At 32.5% G+C, this 18,239-nt stretch overlaps 2 protein-coding genes across 5 annotated transcripts in view; one reads left to right on the top strand and one right to left on the bottom strand.

The window, feature by feature from the left end:
• Positions 1-16,277, bottom strand: part of LOC123694126 (pre-mRNA-splicing factor ATP-dependent RNA helicase PRP16) — an 84,655-nt gene extending 68,378 nt beyond the window's left edge. For 2 of the 3 annotated variants that reach the window (XM_045639437.1, XM_045639438.1), the window contains exons 1-11: positions 15,811-16,277; positions 14,890-15,162; positions 14,174-14,368; positions 13,758-13,852; positions 13,324-13,526; positions 12,518-12,616; positions 11,992-12,121; positions 11,659-11,748; positions 11,240-11,377; positions 10,702-10,854; positions 9,825-10,018 (exon numbers count right to left, since the gene is read on the bottom strand). In XM_045639437.1, the coding sequence (XP_045495393.1) occupies positions 9,825-10,018; positions 10,702-10,854; positions 11,240-11,377; positions 11,659-11,748; positions 11,992-12,121; positions 12,518-12,616; positions 13,324-13,526; positions 13,758-13,852; positions 14,174-14,368; positions 14,890-15,162; positions 15,811-16,130 (1,890 nt within the window). In that variant the 5' untranslated portion in view covers positions 16,131-16,277. Of the gene's footprint in view, positions 1-9,545; positions 9,615-9,824; positions 10,019-10,701; positions 10,855-11,239; positions 11,378-11,658; positions 11,749-11,991; positions 12,122-12,517; positions 12,617-13,323; positions 13,527-13,757; positions 13,853-14,173; positions 14,369-14,889; positions 15,163-15,810 lie in introns of those variants that run through there. The other variant, XM_045639439.1, reaches the window with a different exon arrangement.
• Positions 916-8,434, top strand: LOC123694138. 2 transcript variants are annotated; one of them, XM_045639459.1, is made up of 5 exons: positions 916-1,426; positions 1,836-2,011; positions 2,571-2,678; positions 3,287-3,379; positions 7,290-8,434. In XM_045639459.1, exons 1-4 carry the CDS (start codon positions 1,090-1,092, stop codon positions 3,329-3,331), a joined length of 666 nt encoding a protein of 221 aa, XP_045495415.1. In that variant the 5' UTR covers positions 916-1,089; the 3' UTR covers positions 3,332-3,379; positions 7,290-8,434. The 2 variants fall into 2 exon arrangements, with proteins under 2 accessions (XP_045495415.1, XP_045495413.1); XM_045639457.1 differs by lacking the exon at positions 3,287-3,379.
• Positions 16,278-18,239: the final 1,962 nt, after the last annotated feature.

The following is an 18,239-nucleotide window of genomic DNA, read 5'->3' as shown; positions in this document are numbered from 1 at the left end:
GAGGTCACTCGGTGCATTCGCTAGTGCTGAACGGGTGGCTTATCGATAAAAATATATGACATATACAATTTGATATTACAAAAAAAAAATGTTCTTAGCTAAGGTTCTAAGATAAATAATGGCTACTTCATGGGTTGTTTGCAAGTCTGTCTATTGCGTAGTGCGAGATTGTTTCTAGGTGGAAAAAAATGGCATATGGATAGTAATATAATATAATTAATACAAAATAACTATGTATATTATATGCAAGTCCCAAAATTTTTATTAATTACTACTGTTTCTGATTGATAACTGCTAACTTATTTATGACGGATTAACAGTGAATAATGCCAATATAATGACAAAATTAAGCTTTTCCTAAGAAGTTAGTAATGTTTTAACGTGGAAAGAGAATCCTTTACAACACTATAAAAGGATTAAATATAATAACAAAGTCGTTAACTGATAGGATTCAAATCATTAGTTAACGATTTAATCCATTAATTAGTTCCAAGAACTCCCTATTTAATTATCAAATACAATATATTTCAACACATTATAAAATATTTCCAGGTATCATCAACAAAAACATAAAGGGCATTGTTGTTTTCCTGAAATTGAACCCTTCCTAAACAAAACGAAAGAATAATTCACTTTACTTTAAGTACATGGTTTTAAAACTGATGATCAAAGTTTGATAAACTCATTTATACTCTGCGTCCAGTTCAATGCGATATACAATCAAAGCGTTGCAATTTACATTAATACCATCTTTACATTCATAACTTCATTGAGACATAAACAACATTAGTTTTATCGACGTCCATCGACCCACGGTCATCCCTAACGAGGTCGGTGCGGCTCCTCCGCCCCCCGCAGCGCCCTTCCCACCACCCCGACGTATATAAGCGAGAGCGGCACGCGCGCCGCGTCTTTCAATACCGCGACGCCATATTGCCCTGTTCTCGTGCGTTCACTATACCACGCGGATCGAATTGTGAAAGTGTCGTGTACATTTCTCAGCAGTGAGAGTAAAAACGAGCGCGCCCATAGACTACCGAGTCTAAATAAGTGCTGTGAAATCTCCTCGCATACCTAAGACTGGGTTCAATGGAAGCCAGGTTCGTGACCTGCCGGAGTTTCCAGCAGATCAAGCCGCCCGAGAAGAGTTTAGCGCCGCCGCCTACTGTAAAAGGGCTGCTATCTCGCTTCGGAAGCCAGGCTCAAGCTTTATTCGCGCCGAAGAAGCAGAAATTCGGTTCATCGGTCGCTATACATAAGTTGCGTGAAACCAAGTGGTTCAAACATGAAGAGCAAAACATCTTGTGTGCAGTTCTCGAGTCAGGATTCGTGTTGGAGGTGCGAGCGGAGGACCCTCTGCCGCCCGACTCTATTTTGTCCCCGGACTACCATATGTACGCCATTGCCATGTGGAAGAAGGGTAAAGGTAAAGAGCCTTGAATTGTTGAGACATAGCGATAGCATACGTGACTTTAAACTGAATGACTTTGGCATCGCACGGCAGACACGCACTTAATGACGATGTCCGTGGGATTTAAATTATTTAAGTTGTACGTCAATGTAAAACCCACTAATGAGATCAAGGTGCAAATTATAATACTACGGTATCTGGTCATACCGGTCTGAGATGGATTTTCTTAAATACGGAAAACCGTTGTATCTTGAACCGTGCACTAGAACTTGTTTAAATTTAATATTACAAACCTGTTTAGTGCACTTTATTATAATTCTTTAGATCATCAACCTTGATTATAAACATGTTAAATAATTTTAAGGTACTTAGTATTAAAAAAAAAAAAAAATATAATATTTAAGTGCATTCAATTTGTCAACAGAAAAAACAAAGAACCCGGAACAGATAGACGTGTACACAGTCCAACAAAAGGGTGTGCGAAAACGTATTGTGAAAACAACACTGAGTAACTTCTGGAAGAAAGACTCCGTGATCAGAATCAACAACGTTGATGACAAGCAGGAGACTCCAAACAGTGAAAAGGACATAAGAGCAAAGGTAACCCTCGCGCAACGGCGTTTCCAATTCTATAAATCACATTCTCTTAATTAACTGTCAATCGATTATTATATGTCATTCAGGTAACCACTCAGACGTTAAACGCATAGGTATTACATGTTTAGAAATCGCGCCAATCGACAACCTAATGACTACGTAGATACATTTATCTTAATTGCGTAAGATGACGCTAATACAATCGCGAGACGTACGTTACATTTGTAAACACAGAAAGTATGTGTACACAAAACACGCTTGTGCAAAGTATCTTTAGTTTCGCGACCTCAATTTAAATTCAAATGTCCCCATTTCCCGCCTCAGATGCTCAACATATTGATTTAATTTAACAGTTTGCTAATTCTTTGAATTGAACTGAGTGCGTGCATTAACCTTGTTCCGGCCCAAATTTGTTGTTGACCTTAAAAGGTTTTAGTCTCCGTAAATCTTCCGCTGTAGGATAGACGTCAGAATTGGAAACCCTCTTATTTCAGATAGCCTCAACGGGCTTTCTTTTCGGAAAACAGTGGACAAGCTACTAAGGAGCTTCTACTGATTGCAGCTTGACATGGCTACAAAGTCCAGGTTCGAGAGAAATTGGCATAACACGCTACACTTCGTCCATTGGTGCCGATACGGTGAGACGCCGCAAGAAGCTCGAATGCGACAGGTAAATACATCTAAAACCACTTTCCTTTAATTTACACGCGGAAATAGTTCTAGAATTATAAACGGTTACAATTGACGCGCCTAGCGGCGAAGTATTTTTATCGATTTCACTACAATCGACGGAGTTATATTAAACTTTTCTTTTGTTTCTGTTCTATTCTAGAATTTATCTTTTACTTTTTTATGTTTTTTATGCATGTGTGTAATTCATAGAAGCTGTCCTTACAATGTAAAAAAATAACAATAATTCCACGTATACATATACATTTGATTTATTCAGCCACAACGTGTTATTTACTCGTAAAACTACTCGCAGCCTAGAATTGTCATTTCCTCGATTATTCATTGTTTTATCAAAGATCACGTGCGATCTGTATCGGTTATCTATTGCTATTTTAAATTTGTAAAGACAGTTTGCATAAAATTCACCACATACTGTACAATCATCTCTATGTTCGACGTCATCATTATTTGCTTACTGATCTCATCATGTGGAATTCTGCTTTTCACCGGATACATTGAGGCCTGCAGAGATATTGGCGAAGACATGTGCATGGGGTAAACGGGTACAAATGAAAGATATCGCACAACGTAGTGATTTTGTTACAGATCAGCTTAACGACGTCGAAAACACCCATGATTATCATCTTTTGATGGTAATTTGAGGCGCTTTGGACAGACAGCTGGCACCATGTAATATTGGTGAGGGTATTTCTTTTCCAAACAAACACGAATTTGTACCGGTATTCAATGTGCCCATGTGTGTTAACTTGTGTTCCTACTATGTATCTTGTTTTGTGTTGCGATTTTCTCTTTTGTTTAATCATTTTTTTCTTGATGTCACTGTAACTCTTACGTCAGTTATTTAACGAGGTGCCACACCAGGAAAGTTTTTTTCCTAAACATATTTTTAATCACGTTAAAAATATTAGATCATAATGACTAGGCATGTTTTCGAAGTCTGCTTTGAAAAACATTGTAGGATATCCCTAAATCTTGATGGCTGTCAAAAGATATATCTCTACAGATACATGTGTTATCGGCGAGTTGAGGTCACAGCTCTTTTTACGTATTTTAAACACAATTACGTTAGCATTGACTGTGTTCAATGTAAACAGCTATTCCAATTATTTTTTAAAGTCGTGTTAAACATTAAATACCTTTAGAAAAGAAATAGATAAATCGATATATTTCGATTAGATACGCCGAAGTAAGAATTTAGAAAGAAACCTAAGAATTCGGCGTATCTAATGGATAAATGAGTTAATACTTTATTCGCAGTTATAATTCGGAAGGTTATTGGTATTCAATTCAAATCCGATTTCAATTTCACAAACAACGGTTCGGAATATTTAATTTGCCATTCTAAATTCATTGGCCAATAACTCAATCACGCAAAAGGCTAAAAGGATTTAAATACAATTCTCCAGAAAGTAACTTGGACCAACAAATACATATAGTTATGACTTCGTATAATTGAATTCTTGAGCTAAGATGATTAGCTAAAACAATTTTACTGTTATTTTTAAATGGAATAATTTTATCCTTGAGGAGAGTTAACTAGCTGAAACATTATTGCTTTTATTTATTGTAATTTGTATCTAAATTTTGAAACTCAGGTCCTTAGAAATTCCAACTATGGTAGACCACTAAGTGCTTAAACAGGACCAATAACAGTTGTAAGCTGGTACAAACCAGGTAATACCAAATATGCAATGCGACCAAAACCGATGGTATCCTATCTAACTGGTATTTCTATAAATAGCCTGACTTTTAATCTAGGAGCACTTTCAAAGCATGTGACTTCACTATGAAGTTGAGTTTAAATTTGTTATTTATTTTGTGTTATATACGTTTGGATTATGAAAATAACTGCAGCGTTATTTTGATGAACTTATTAGTAATTAGATAGATGTTTGATGATTGACGATTAGAACACGACGAGCTATATTTTACACTTTTGTGTCGTTTAGAATTTATTATATATTTCCTTAATTTAAATATGACAATAATTAAAAGTTGTCTTTTCTCTAAATAAAAAAAAAAAACAAAACAAATAAATTGAAGTATAATATTATAGTACCTACGCGAGTATGTCGACTTTTTTAAAGACATTTTTCCAGTATTTTTTTCATGCACAATTAAAAAATTAATTTAAATAGATAAGCAAATAACGCTGTTCAATAGATAAAAGAAAGGTAATTACAATATTTATCGCAACGTGTAGAAATAAATACATTTTCCAAGAACAATGCAGTATATTTTACGGTTAATGCATTTTAATGTTATTTAAACGGTCAATAAACTGCGTTTATGTTACATTTAAATATAAATTTATATATTTTCTTATCTTATTTATCTATACAGAAGAAAAACGGGTTAGTTACTCTACCTGTAACTCAAGAACGGATCAACAGATTTTTATAATTTTTGTGTTTTTTTTGCTTATGATTTAGGGATTAGAATAATAACTTTTTTTAATAAAATTATCCATGCGGTATCGGGTCGAAAAGCTAGTAAGTTAGAACTTACACAATATACATAATAGGTAGGTATTTATGATGTATGTAAATGCGTTTTATCGAAAAATTCCTTGCTTATCGTCTAAGAATGTATTATGTAGTAATCAAAATTAAAATTGAGTTTCGTAATTATAACCTTGATTAATACTTTCTTTATTTGATCGATTGAGGATTTGATAATAATTCTTTCGCGGTTAGTTTTAAAGCGTTTAAGTAAATTTAAATAATTGTTTGCTAATTTTTCTTCATTTAAATATGTCATAAAATTAATTTATGATCCTCTAACTTAATCTCAAAAACTTTTCTGTATGTAAACGCCAGTTTTTGAAACTATCTCTCATGCAACGTAGGTATTTATTTTAAACTTATCAAAAAATAAATATAAACTTACTTTCTTTACTGATATAAAAATAAACGTTCAAAGTATGAACAAAACGGTTTAATTTCTAAAGAACACATGCTCAAACAATGAGATCATCGCTCAAGCACGCAAGTTGCAAGCGCAGTAAATTGAATACAAAAGCAGTACATAGGTACTACTAATAATTCATAAAATCTATATGTATGAAAAGAAGTTAAATTTCAAATAATATGTGATTTTAAACACGTTTTAATTCATATTTTGATTAGTTTGCAGAAACTTTAGCATAACTTCATATAAAAAGGGCCTAAATTTATCTAACTAACGCTACATACGGAATTTTAAATTTAAATTTTAAAACAAATTGTTTTTGTAATATACAAATGCTTGTAGAGAAAATTTAATATTATTTCAATAATCTGTAAAATGACTTGGTTCAAATAATCATTATTATAGGTCTACCAGAATCTGATGGCATATTTATAATTAAGAAATAAAAGATTTTCATATGGCAATGTTATTTGACAACTATCAAATTGGTTGTCAAATTATTTGTCTTCTTTGGAATTAATGAATAATTTTTAGGATTTTGTCTAAAAAATCTTCGAAAATGTCGAAAAAGCCGCTGCGATCACAAGCAAGAGATGTTATTTATAATGTGTATGGAAAAACATTCGATGAAGAAGGGTCAAACACATCACAATTTTCAATTTTGAATATTTTATTAGTAAATTGGACTTACCCGTTTTGATACTTAAAATTAAAAATATTATAAGTAGGTAACTATAATAATATTGTTTGTTGATTACAACATAATTTTATGAAAACTTATTACAAGAGTTTCCAATACGGCTATTCGTCAAGTCCAAGCTGTCTAAGTCAATTTGATATTGTGTTTATCTGTTAATACTTACGAAAATAAGCATAGTTTTTATTTATTTTATAAAAAAATTATTAGCATTATCTAGTTTTGATCTGCATTATCATTACATGCATATTTTTACATGACATAATGATAATGAATATACAAATATAGGTATGTGTAAATAATATGTAATATGTATTACATAGATAAAAGTAATATGTATATTATACATGTAAGTATGTACCTACATAATATTAAGTGGATATCTCATTATTAAGTACAGTATTGTGCACTTATGTAATGTGACTAATGATGTTGAGGACAAAATAAAAAATAAGCAGTATCAAGATCGTTCAGTCCATTTTCCCTAGGGTTGCACACTCAAAATTTTGATTTCCCTAATTGCCATCAGATTCTGGTTTACCTATATTCAAGGTATATTTTAATAAAAGTCAAAATACTTTCGAAAACACGGCAACACTGAATTATAAAATTTATTAACATAACACGTGACACCGACCCGTATGTCAATTAATGATCTAGGTTAATTGGATACAACGCTTATTCAAAGCTGTCGTTCTTATTTAATATCATTTAAATTGTTATAAAACGTTCCGAACTAATCTACAATCATATATTGGTTACTAATAAAACGATTATATTATCTATTTTGTAATTGCAACATAAAATTAACATGTAAATTTTCGGATAGACATCGACCGTCGACCGATAAAACGTTTTGTAAAAGAAAAAGTTAACAATTTAACACATGCATTACAATCCGTAAACAATTTCACTTTTGTTTCGAAATTTCTCCTGGCAACATTTGACAGTATTACTATAATATTATGTTATTTGTTACAGATTAGCGAGTCTTTGAAGTGGGGCAACATTGGTATGAACATGGGTGTGATGCTAGTCAGTCAGAACAACGCACGCCCGAAGGCCAAATCAGTTTGATTACAAGACGCCGGCACCGCCGGCACATGCTACACTTGCTTCTGGCAACCCTCGGCCGGAGAAATCGATTTTGTATAATCTGTTTAAAAAAAAAAACTGCAATGACACATGACAGCTAGACTTTTTTTAATGACAATGAGAAAATACTTTTAGTGTCAAGTTAAAATTATCTATGGTTAAAATGTTAAATTATGAATTGGTAGATGTTTAGAGCTTTACCGGCTCGAGGGTTGCAATAAAAGTACAATTTTCAGAGGAATCTCACGCATTGTTGAATGAGGTCCAAATGATTTTACGTATAAAAGTTATTCCTATATCGGAACGTTATCTCTTGGTGTTTCTATGGAGACATTACTTCCGATTCTTTCACAGATATCAATTTCCAAACGAATATTATTTTCTTATTTTTTTAATTGCTCAATTATTGTGAATTCCTATTATGTGAGGGCAGTTAAATCTCACTTAAAATTGACAGTGAAAACATTCCTGAATTAAGTCGTACCCCACGGCGTATATTGTAGGTAGCGATAGATTCTTCAATAATTAATGATAATTCAACTCGTTCTAAGTGATAAACGTTCAAATCATAATTAATTGTTGTTGCGATTATAACAAAATTATATGATGTTAAAGACTGTGGATTATCTGTGAAAATTTTAAATGTGTATCCGAACGAAAAAACATGGCGGCTTATTCCATTTTTGAATTCCGTAAATGTCTAACGTTATTTTAAAAATTGGATTGTAACTTTTTCAAATTGAATGAATGGTTTTAATATAATAAAATAAGTGGATAGTTACTTAATGAATAAAACTTAAAAATATATATTCCAAACAATGTAAAGTACATTAAATTGAAAATAATAGAAGTAAAAGTCGCTTAGTTTTTAGTGTTCGGTTGTTACAAAAGTATTGTTAAGTATTCCTATTTATAATGTTACGACTTAATGATGAGCGTTCGACTGTTATTGTGAGTATGTATTTTACTCGTATGTTTAATGTGCTATTTATATTGTTCAGCATTTTTATAAATAAATAGATTATTAAACATTTTGTGTTTTATTAATTGTCCTGTCTAATAGTTGGGGATATAAATGTTAATCAAGTTTATGAACTATCTGTATAGGTACTTTATAACGAATAAAACCTATATGTATTGAAATTTCATACAAATCGATTAAGCAATTTTTGTTTTATCAATTGACATTATTCAAATATTTGATAGGAAGAGACTTTCACATTATTTAAGTAGGAAAAGAGGCATTTCTTTCGTATCTTTTAATAGATAATTGATCCATAAATCCTAAGTTACTAATATTATTTTATGGGAATTTTAATGAAATGTCTAACTCAGATTTAAAATGCTTTTGAAATAGTTCACAAGAAAAATCAAGTAAAATTTAATTAATGACTTACAATAGAAAAGATTAATATCCTGATACAATAAATTTTATTCGTAAAACCAATATCCTTCTGGCCTTTATCAATGTTTATATTACGTTGCAACGCTGATATGGAATTTAGGTCTCTCTAGAAATTTCATTTTTTATACACTAGTGCCATCTAGTGTGAAACAGAAATATTAGAAGTCGTAGTTTGTACTGAGGCAACGAAATGTTTTTGTCTCATCGCGATTAAACCGGTAGATGGCGCATTTATCAATTAAATGTAGTTTGAAATGTCTTTGTTATGGTTTTCACTATAATATCCAAAAACATAATTATATAATGTTATTTATATCAAGAAATTTGATAGATATTAATATTTTTATATTACGTCATAACTTTAAACGTCTAAACTCTAACCAAATTTATATACATGCAATATTTTAACAATATTATGTACTTAAGTAGTACATATCATGGGATGGGCTATATAGATTTCACTTAATAAACTAATTCCTAGTTCAAAACCTTTGTACGATCCCGGAAGACACATCTACAAAAAACCTTAAACGTTGAAAACCTGAAATACGAACTGAATAAAACTTTAAACACCATTCAGGCTAGGTAAATAAGAATGTCGATCAACCAATAGTATGATCCCGTCCGCAATGTAGCAGTACGAAGCTAAATCACACAGAAAAGTGTTTTTGCCGACCTACCCTCAAATTTTTTTTTCACAAAAATTTTTTTTCAATTTTTTCTATCTACCCACTTACCTCTCTCAACAACCCGAAGAGCATATCAGTAGACAGCGATCTCTCATGCGCTGTAGTTGTCCAGGTCCGGCTCGCGCAGACCCTCGCGCAATAATATCCCGTCCGTCATGTATTTTATCTCTATTTACCGCGATCTAAGGTAGTCTTATACACAATTTCGCTCAATAAGTCACTAAATCCCGCCTAAAGGTGTGTTTTTCCGACCTACCCGCAATTTTTTTCCAAAAATTTCATTTTTTTTTTAATTTTTCCGTCTTTTCTCGTCCTATGTCCACTTACCTCTCTCAACAACCCGAAGAGCATATCAGTAGACAAGGATCTCTCATGAGCCTCGTCCATGATCACCGCGCTGTAGTTGTCCAGGTCCGGCTCGCGCAGACCCTCGCGCAGCAATATCCCGTCCGTCATGTACTTGATCACCGTGGATGGTGATGTGCAATCTTCGAAACGGATCGCGTAGCCTACTTCTTCACCTGTTTGAAATGATGCGTTTTTAGGATTTTGTGCATTCTATACTTAATATAATAAAGCTGAAGAGTTTGTTCGAACTCGCTCTCATGAACTACTGGTCCGATTTATAAAATTCTAGATGTTAGATAGTTCATTTATCGAGAAAGGCTATATATTATCACGCTAAAACCAACAGGAGCGGAGCAATGCGGGTGAAACTGCGGAGCAAACAAATAAACGTACATGAACTCAACAAATTACTACTTGAAACGAGAAAGATTTACTAAGAGATTTACGCACACGCACGCGCGCATACTTTTGCACACGTTAAAACAATCTGACCCGTATTTCACCCCTCTTAATTTTAGCACATATTGAGCAATCACTCACACTTGAAAGACAAATACACACACACAACATTACAGTTTCGAGTACACTATTAACATACAAATAGAGCATTTTTCCCCTGTAAATGTGTTCTATAAACATACAGATAGAGCATTTTTGAAGTGAAAACTTCTTTAGCGGCGTTGAGCACTTTTTCTGTAATGGGTATAAAATCTTAAACTCGCGCCAGGACACGTGACCTGATCTAAAAAGCGTAACATTGATGGAGAGAACTCAACGTTAATAATCAAGTTTTCACTTTTGCCGGCACTCCCGGAGTGCAACCCGTCTTTTTTTTCCATTGTAAATGTGTTCTTACCCAAACGAACCCCCATTTCGTCAGCGACTCGCTTGGCCACAGACATGGCGGCCACACGCCGCGGCTGCGTGCAACCTATCATGCCCGACTTGCTGAAACCCTCCTCGTGGAGATATTGTGTGAGTTGGGTAGTTTTACCGCTGCCAGTTTCACCTGTATTACAAAATATTTTTTTATGAGATAAATGTTACAAAAAAAACAAATAATGGCAAAAATTCCACCAGAAAGACGTTTTAATTTAATGCATATTTTTATTTTAGAATCTAATAATGTTTGATAAACAATACTAATAGAATATGTAGTAAATCTTTGTTCGCGGTTTTATAACTTTAATAAAGAAATACATATATTATTCTAGCAAATAGAGATAAAAGTTTAGCACAGTTTTAATTTTAATCTAATATCAGCCATATCACCTAGTGATAAGGTCACAAATTGTGTGCAACAGTTATTCTGAAGCTCTATCTTGTGAATAAAAGACAAAAATTATTGCTTAGTTATTTCAAATTCATTAACTTCAGTATTTTTATTAACTCACCAACAATAATAATAACACTATTCTCTCTTATAACTTGCATCAATTCTTCTCTAACTGCAAACACGGGCAGGAACCTTCGTTGTTCCGTTATAGTTTTTTTCTTTACAAAATCTGATTTCGATTCAGGCTCTTGACCGTCTGAAAAAAAAAGAATATTTTTGGAATGAAGTTCCTTATCGCGCGTTTTATTCTATAGAATTGTACAGTTATGAGAAAATATAAAGATGATAAATAAAATAATTATTCCATTATCATATTTATTAAATAAACATATTATTACATATGTATAATATGAATAAGAATGTTACAAAAATTATTTTTTGTGATTTTTTCTTGAGATAATCAATATTCCCGAATCTATAATTTTTCACGGATAATATAAATTACTTGCCCATTAATACTGAATAACGATTATTTACCTTTATCCAAATGTTCTGCATATTTATATGCAGCTTTGGTGGGACCATCTTCAATTTCCTCTTGTTCCTTCTGTATTCCCATAATGTTACCTGAAAATTGTAAAATAAAAACATAATTATAACTAATTCTGTACCAAATATAGTTTTTATATTATGTTGATTTTCTAGAGGGTAGATCGAAATTATTATTGTTTTTCAAAGAAAATTTACAAAACTGTTCAAAGCGTTATTTTTTTCTTAGTATTTCATCGGAAATTCATCTTAATTTTAACAAATGAACTTATTTATCATTCTTAAAAGATATTTTTTCATAAAAATCCATGAAATATTCACCAATTTTGGTTCCCTCCAATTTCCAATGTTTTTTCTGCGCTTTTCTTCGTTCCTTCTGTTCCCTAAAAGCTTTCACAAGTGCGGATCCTTTTCTTGCATTTATAGCCATGTCTGATGTCGGGTCTTTTACCTGAAAAAATATTTAATTGATAAATTACTGAAAATCTACATTTTGAAGTGAAATTTCTTTAGGCGCATTGAGATTAAAATTTCAAGGTCGCGTCATGGAAATACCATCACGTCATGGAGTAAGGCGACGATTTCGTTATCTTTGAATCTTGTCAATGAAGTTTCACTTCTGACACGTGTGCTCGGTACGCACTCTCTTTTTTTAATCAATAATATCGTCAACCAAATTCTAATAAGAAAATTAATCTAAAAATCAAATGTGTCAAGGCGTAACTAGGAAATAGAAAAAAGTCGTTTAAAGTGATCTGAAATTAATGTACTAGCTTGAGTAATTAATAATTTAATATTAGACTGTATTATTAGAAATTTTACAATACCCTTATTAGTTAAAACTTACCGGAATAACAGGTTCAGGTTGCTTCGTAAACACAATCCTTCCATCCAAGAATGGCGGCACTATATTGTGTACCAAAAGATGTACGCGATCAACACTTTCCTGTAAATAAAATTTTATATCAACTATCATGAGCATTTCTTTCATAATAATGGAATCCACAGCACTTAGTCAGATTCTAACATTTATATTCATTCAACTAGTCTTCTACCAGAAGCGCTTTTAAATCTTCAAAAAATAATACAGAAGTGCGGACTAGAAAATGTGGAGTAACTTTTAAAACAGCAACTATTTGGATTCCTTTCATTGTTAATTCCTTCTAAAAATAAAATACATATTAATATTTTAGTTGTTTTATTTGACTAACTTCCCGCCTAGGCTTTGGCCGCCATGTCTAAGACTTGACAAATTATATACTTAAACCCTCTTCTTGAATTACTCTATCTATTAAAAAAAAAAATTGGTTGTCTGTAAAGTCGGTTTACTGACGATGCGATAGTTGAACGTGACAACGTCCGATTGTGCTTCTTTGTCGCTCGTTCCGCGCTCTCGCTCGCACTTCATTACGGAACGCCTCAAATGAGTCAGAGCGAGGTAACGTCGCATGAGTCATGTTTTTTCGTGCGTGCAGCCGGCTTCATCGAATTATAAGACGTTGCCACGTCAAAAACTTGAATCACTATCTATTAAAAAAGAATCCCATCAAATTGTAGCGTAATTTATTTGCAGATTTGAGCATACAGATACATAGAAGGCGGAAAGCGACTTTGTTCCAAACTATGTAGTGAAGCGTGAGTGAATGAACTTACCTCATCCAAATCATTATTAACGTTAATAGAATGCACAACACCACTTGTCAACATCCTATTTCGCTCCCACAGTTCATTATCCTTATCTATCTGCTGTCTCGCTGCAGAGACTTTACGATTCCTTCTCTTTTCTATCTGCTCTTCTTTCTTCGCTATGTATTCTGCTGATGTGCCAGCGAATGGATCGGATTCGTCTGCTTCTCCTGTAATAATATGTGATTATAACTAAAAAATAGTTGGTAGTTGTAAACAATCAATAATAAATGTTTGCCCTAGTCATTCAATTAAATGTCGTCATTCAAAGAATGCGCTAGTCATTCATTCAAATAGCAGATTCAACCAAATGACTGCCACATATAGACACTGAATTCCACAGCCAAAGTAGAGTAACCATCATAATTCATAATATTGAGTTAATTAATTTTAGAGCTCACCTTCTCCCATATTGTACCAAGCTCTATCTAATTTCTTCTCAGCTTCTTGCCACTCTGGATCGTCTACGTCCAAACCGCGGCGGGAACTCACCCATCTAAAAGCGTTTGAATTCTTTTTAACTTCTCAACTAATAATTTTTTTTACAAAAAATACACTCAAACAGTTTAATTCCTTAAAATGTCTGTTACATGGGAACTTTCATAAAATAATTCGTACAAAAAAGACTTAAACAATACAAATTAACTTTCTGGAAAAAAGATACTTACATGACATTATAACCTCAAAAGTCAAACATTCATAAAATTCACATAAATGTTATTATGTACCTAACACTGGTTTGTAAAACAGTTTCTGCAGAAAGGATCAAGTAAGACTTTATAGTTTCTCTAATAATATAAATTACTTAAAATCTTACTTATGTGGAGTCGCCCGTTCAGTATCATCATACAATCTCCCCCTTGAATCTCGTAGCGGTTTCCTGTCACTCCGAGTAGACCTATCAGGGGTATCTCTTGGTAGTGGGGTTGGAAAGTCCCAGCTGGACTTACGAACTGCCTCCTCATCGTCATCGTCCCAAGCGGTTTTGTCAGTTGGTTTTAGTGCTTTTATGCTGAAAGAAAATGTTAAGTTATGGTAAGTTTTTGTAGTAATAAATTAAACCATAAAAATTGGTTTAACTATATTGTGACAACACTTGTATTTATATTTAGTATTTGAAAACATGTGATGGTAGTTAATCACTGTTTTAAATGAAACATAAATTAAATACTTCATATCCCATTATATTCTTTAGTTGATATTTTATTTTACAATTTGTAAACAATTACTTATTACAATGTTTATTTCTTGTGTAGCTCAGATAAAAAACAAAGACAGGTATTTTCAGTCTTTTCATAAAAATAACTTATGATTTTTCTATGACTAAATAGTTTTACCACACGAGGATGTTAAAACTTTAGTTTAGTATTCTATTTGTATTTTATACACATGTATTATTAATATATCAGTTGTAAAACTATATACAGACAGACATATGGGGTCATTTTAAACATATTTCATTCTGTAAATATATAGGAATGTACACAAATATTAACTTAAACTATATGTATAATGTATTACAAAAACTCTTACCTCGGTGTCCTAGGTTCATCCTTAAACCTTGGCTCATAATAACTGCGTCTCGAACTATCTCTATCAGAATCCCTATCCCGCCGTCTATCTGACCTATCTCTGTCCCTGTCCCTCCCGTATCTATCCCTATCTTTTCTATCATCATATCTTCTGTCCTTGTCACGCCTATCGCGACCATAGCGCCGGTAACGATCATCATCATCCTTTGAGCGTGATTTTTTCTCCTCTTGCGTTGAATAGTGTACACCTTTCTCTCGAGTTTCTTTTTCTTTTCTATAAAATTATAAGATGCAATATGTTTTTATAATTAATTATCCTCTATATTATGTGAATGAATCTATTTTAATATTTAAAACAAAATAATAACATATTTAATAATAATAATTGAAATTACTCAAACTTATTGTTATTATGTTGTAGAAATGTGATGCGACACACAATTTATTTTGATCCCCACAAGTGTACTTACAATGTCATGCAATGAAATTACTATTTCAATAGGATCCTTTAACTATTGATTTTTTAGAAATATAAATCCAATGAAAAGTGACAAACTTTTACATTTTATTTGGTAAAGGTAAGGTTAAAAGGCACAAAAATTTACTAGAATCTAATTATAGCATAAATCCATACGTAACAACTAATGGTGATTCAAAAATATTGAAAAATTTGATACCGTCAATACATAATAAATCAGTAGAAAAACATCTTAAATATTAGTTTTTATTTATTTATTTATTTACACATAGAACTTACTATCATTACAGGTTTGTTTGAATATGTATTAATATCATTCATCTACCATTCATAGCTTCAATGTTTTGTATTTAATTGGAAAATTATTAGAATCTTAGTAAGATTTTCTATTAAACCCAATATATTATTAGAGGTTATGTTTTTGTTTAAAAAAAAATAACTTACTTCTGCAACCGTTCCAGCATTCTCTTTCTAGCTTCCTCCGACAGGCCTCCCGTGTATGTCGGAGTTTCTTCATTATGCTTTCTATATTTTCTTTCTTTAGAACCACCCGATTCATTTTTATCCTGCCCGTCGGCTTCGTTATCCTCCGTTTGAAACGATATAAGACGGTTTTGCTTCCGTTTAGCTGCGGCTAATTTATCCAAACCAAGTAACGACGGTTTGGCGAACTGAAACTCTTCAGGTTTCTTTTTGATAATAAGGCCTCCAGGTGCATCACCAGAAGTACCTTCTAAACGATGTAAACCTTCTTCGTCTTCCATGATTTTATGTTCAGTTTTCACTTACACTAATTATTGATTATGTATAAAAATACTTTTATTTATTATTGCTCTGAACACATTTTACTTTATTTTTTAATAAGACAAGCTCAAACAAGTTTGGCACCAAAACATTGTTTTGACTTTTGAGTTTTCAATTTTCATATTGTGATAATACTGTCAAAGTCAAATCATGGATGACTCATGACATTGCTCCAATGACTAAGGAATCCATTGCTCATGACCAAATGACAATGTCACAATAAAAGTACCACAGAGTAAGTAACAAACTTGAAACCTGAGCTTGAAACTAACATCTGTATAATCTGTCAACATATTGTATTAAGTAGGTAACCTGTGAGCTTAACTTTACACGAATAAAATCGATAATAAAAGGTTTATAAAATTAATAAATCATGTAAGTCGAATTGCTAAGATTGTAGAATTACTGTGACAATATTTTTTTTTCATTTAACCCCTTATTGCATGAATTATTAAGGAGATGAAATAAAAATTATTTTTTTGCAAAAAAGTGTTTATTAGACCTTACATTATGAGATCAAATTGAGAAAAAAAATTATTTACTTATATTATAGAAAATATATAACGGCGCCATATATGGACTCGTATGCAGTGTTTGTTGTATTTTTTCTGTCATATATGGCTTCGTATGCAATTAGAAAAAAGTAACTAATTAATAAAATAAAAACATATTCCGGATTAATTTCACACACACGGTTGCTAAGCCCCAAACTAAACTTAAGCTTGTATCCTGAATGCTTAGTCAACTGATATGCTACATATACTTTACATAAATCCTATCCTACTTATATTATAAATTCGAAAGTTTGTGAGGGTGGATGTATGTGTATGTGTTTGTTTGTTACTGTTTCACGCAAATACTACTGAACCGACTTCTATGAAATTTAGCACACATAATATAGAGGGTAACTTGGACTAACACATAGGATAGGTTTTATCCCGAAAATCCCACGGGAACGGGAACTATGCGGGGTTTTCTTTGAAAACGCGGGCGAGGCCGCGGGCGAAATGTTAGTACTTTATATGGATACCTAAATAACACCCAGAATCACAGCCAACTTATACTTCGTGAAATTGCTTAAAACAATTACGTTTGTCATTATAACATAAAAACACGTTATATTTTTCACATAACGTGAAGGAACGAAATTGGAACAATATAGGCATAGCTGACGGGCGTTCTTCTTCCAAATTCGGTAATGACTAATCCCATCAGACCGTACAGAATCAAAGTGAAAATCTAGATGTCCTGCAGGAGTTTTTCGTAGCTTTTTTGCGGTAATTGGCGAGTCAGAAATACTGAGGAGACTCCAGAGATGCCGATGTTTCTAAGTTTTTGAGAGACGACCACGTCTTTTGGTAATAAGAGCTTTCCCTGACTTTCGCATTTGCTCTGAAACGGCTAATTAAAAATCATACAGTGGCATATAGCATGAGTCTGTATTTATTGATGATGATATAATATTTACATGCTTAGCATAGTGAGATAAAAGTGTCTAGGATCGATACTGGAACAATCAGTGAAAGTATCCTTGAATGCTGTGCTTGAATGCATACCCAGCCACATATGACGTAATATATTTTGGACGGAATGCATACGAAGCCAAATATGACAGATTTGGAAAAGTACAAAAAAACATGATTAAAGCAAAAAAACAACCTAACCAAATGTTTTACCTTATTTTAGAAAGACTAAAGAATGAAGAAATATTTTTTTTCATGGCTTTACTCACCTTTTTGATATTGAAATCTTAATTTGAAAATCACGGTTTTTTCCGCGCACCCAAACCGTCGCACGCGCTAGACTAAATCTATAATATATCTGATGGATAATATTTACACTGTATAAATTAATTACATTCCAATTCTCGATGAAATGCTGTTTAAGATGTAAGGTAGTTTTTTTAGATATTGTTTATAGTTAGCCTATAAAAAATTCATAAACTTCGTCGTCCATATATGGCTCTGTATGCGGTAAGGGGTTAAAAAAAATTTTTCGGGAATTAATAATATTCAAATATTGTGTATGTATAAATTTATAGGGTGATATTCAAAATCTTATTTTCTAAA

Source organism: Colias croceus, chromosome 9 (genome assembly GCF_905220415.1).
Source record: "Colias croceus chromosome 9, ilColCroc2.1".
Classification (NCBI taxonomy): Eukaryota; Metazoa; Arthropoda; class Insecta; order Lepidoptera; family Pieridae; genus Colias; species Colias croceus.
This window is presented reverse-complemented; position numbering and strand designations above follow the sequence as displayed.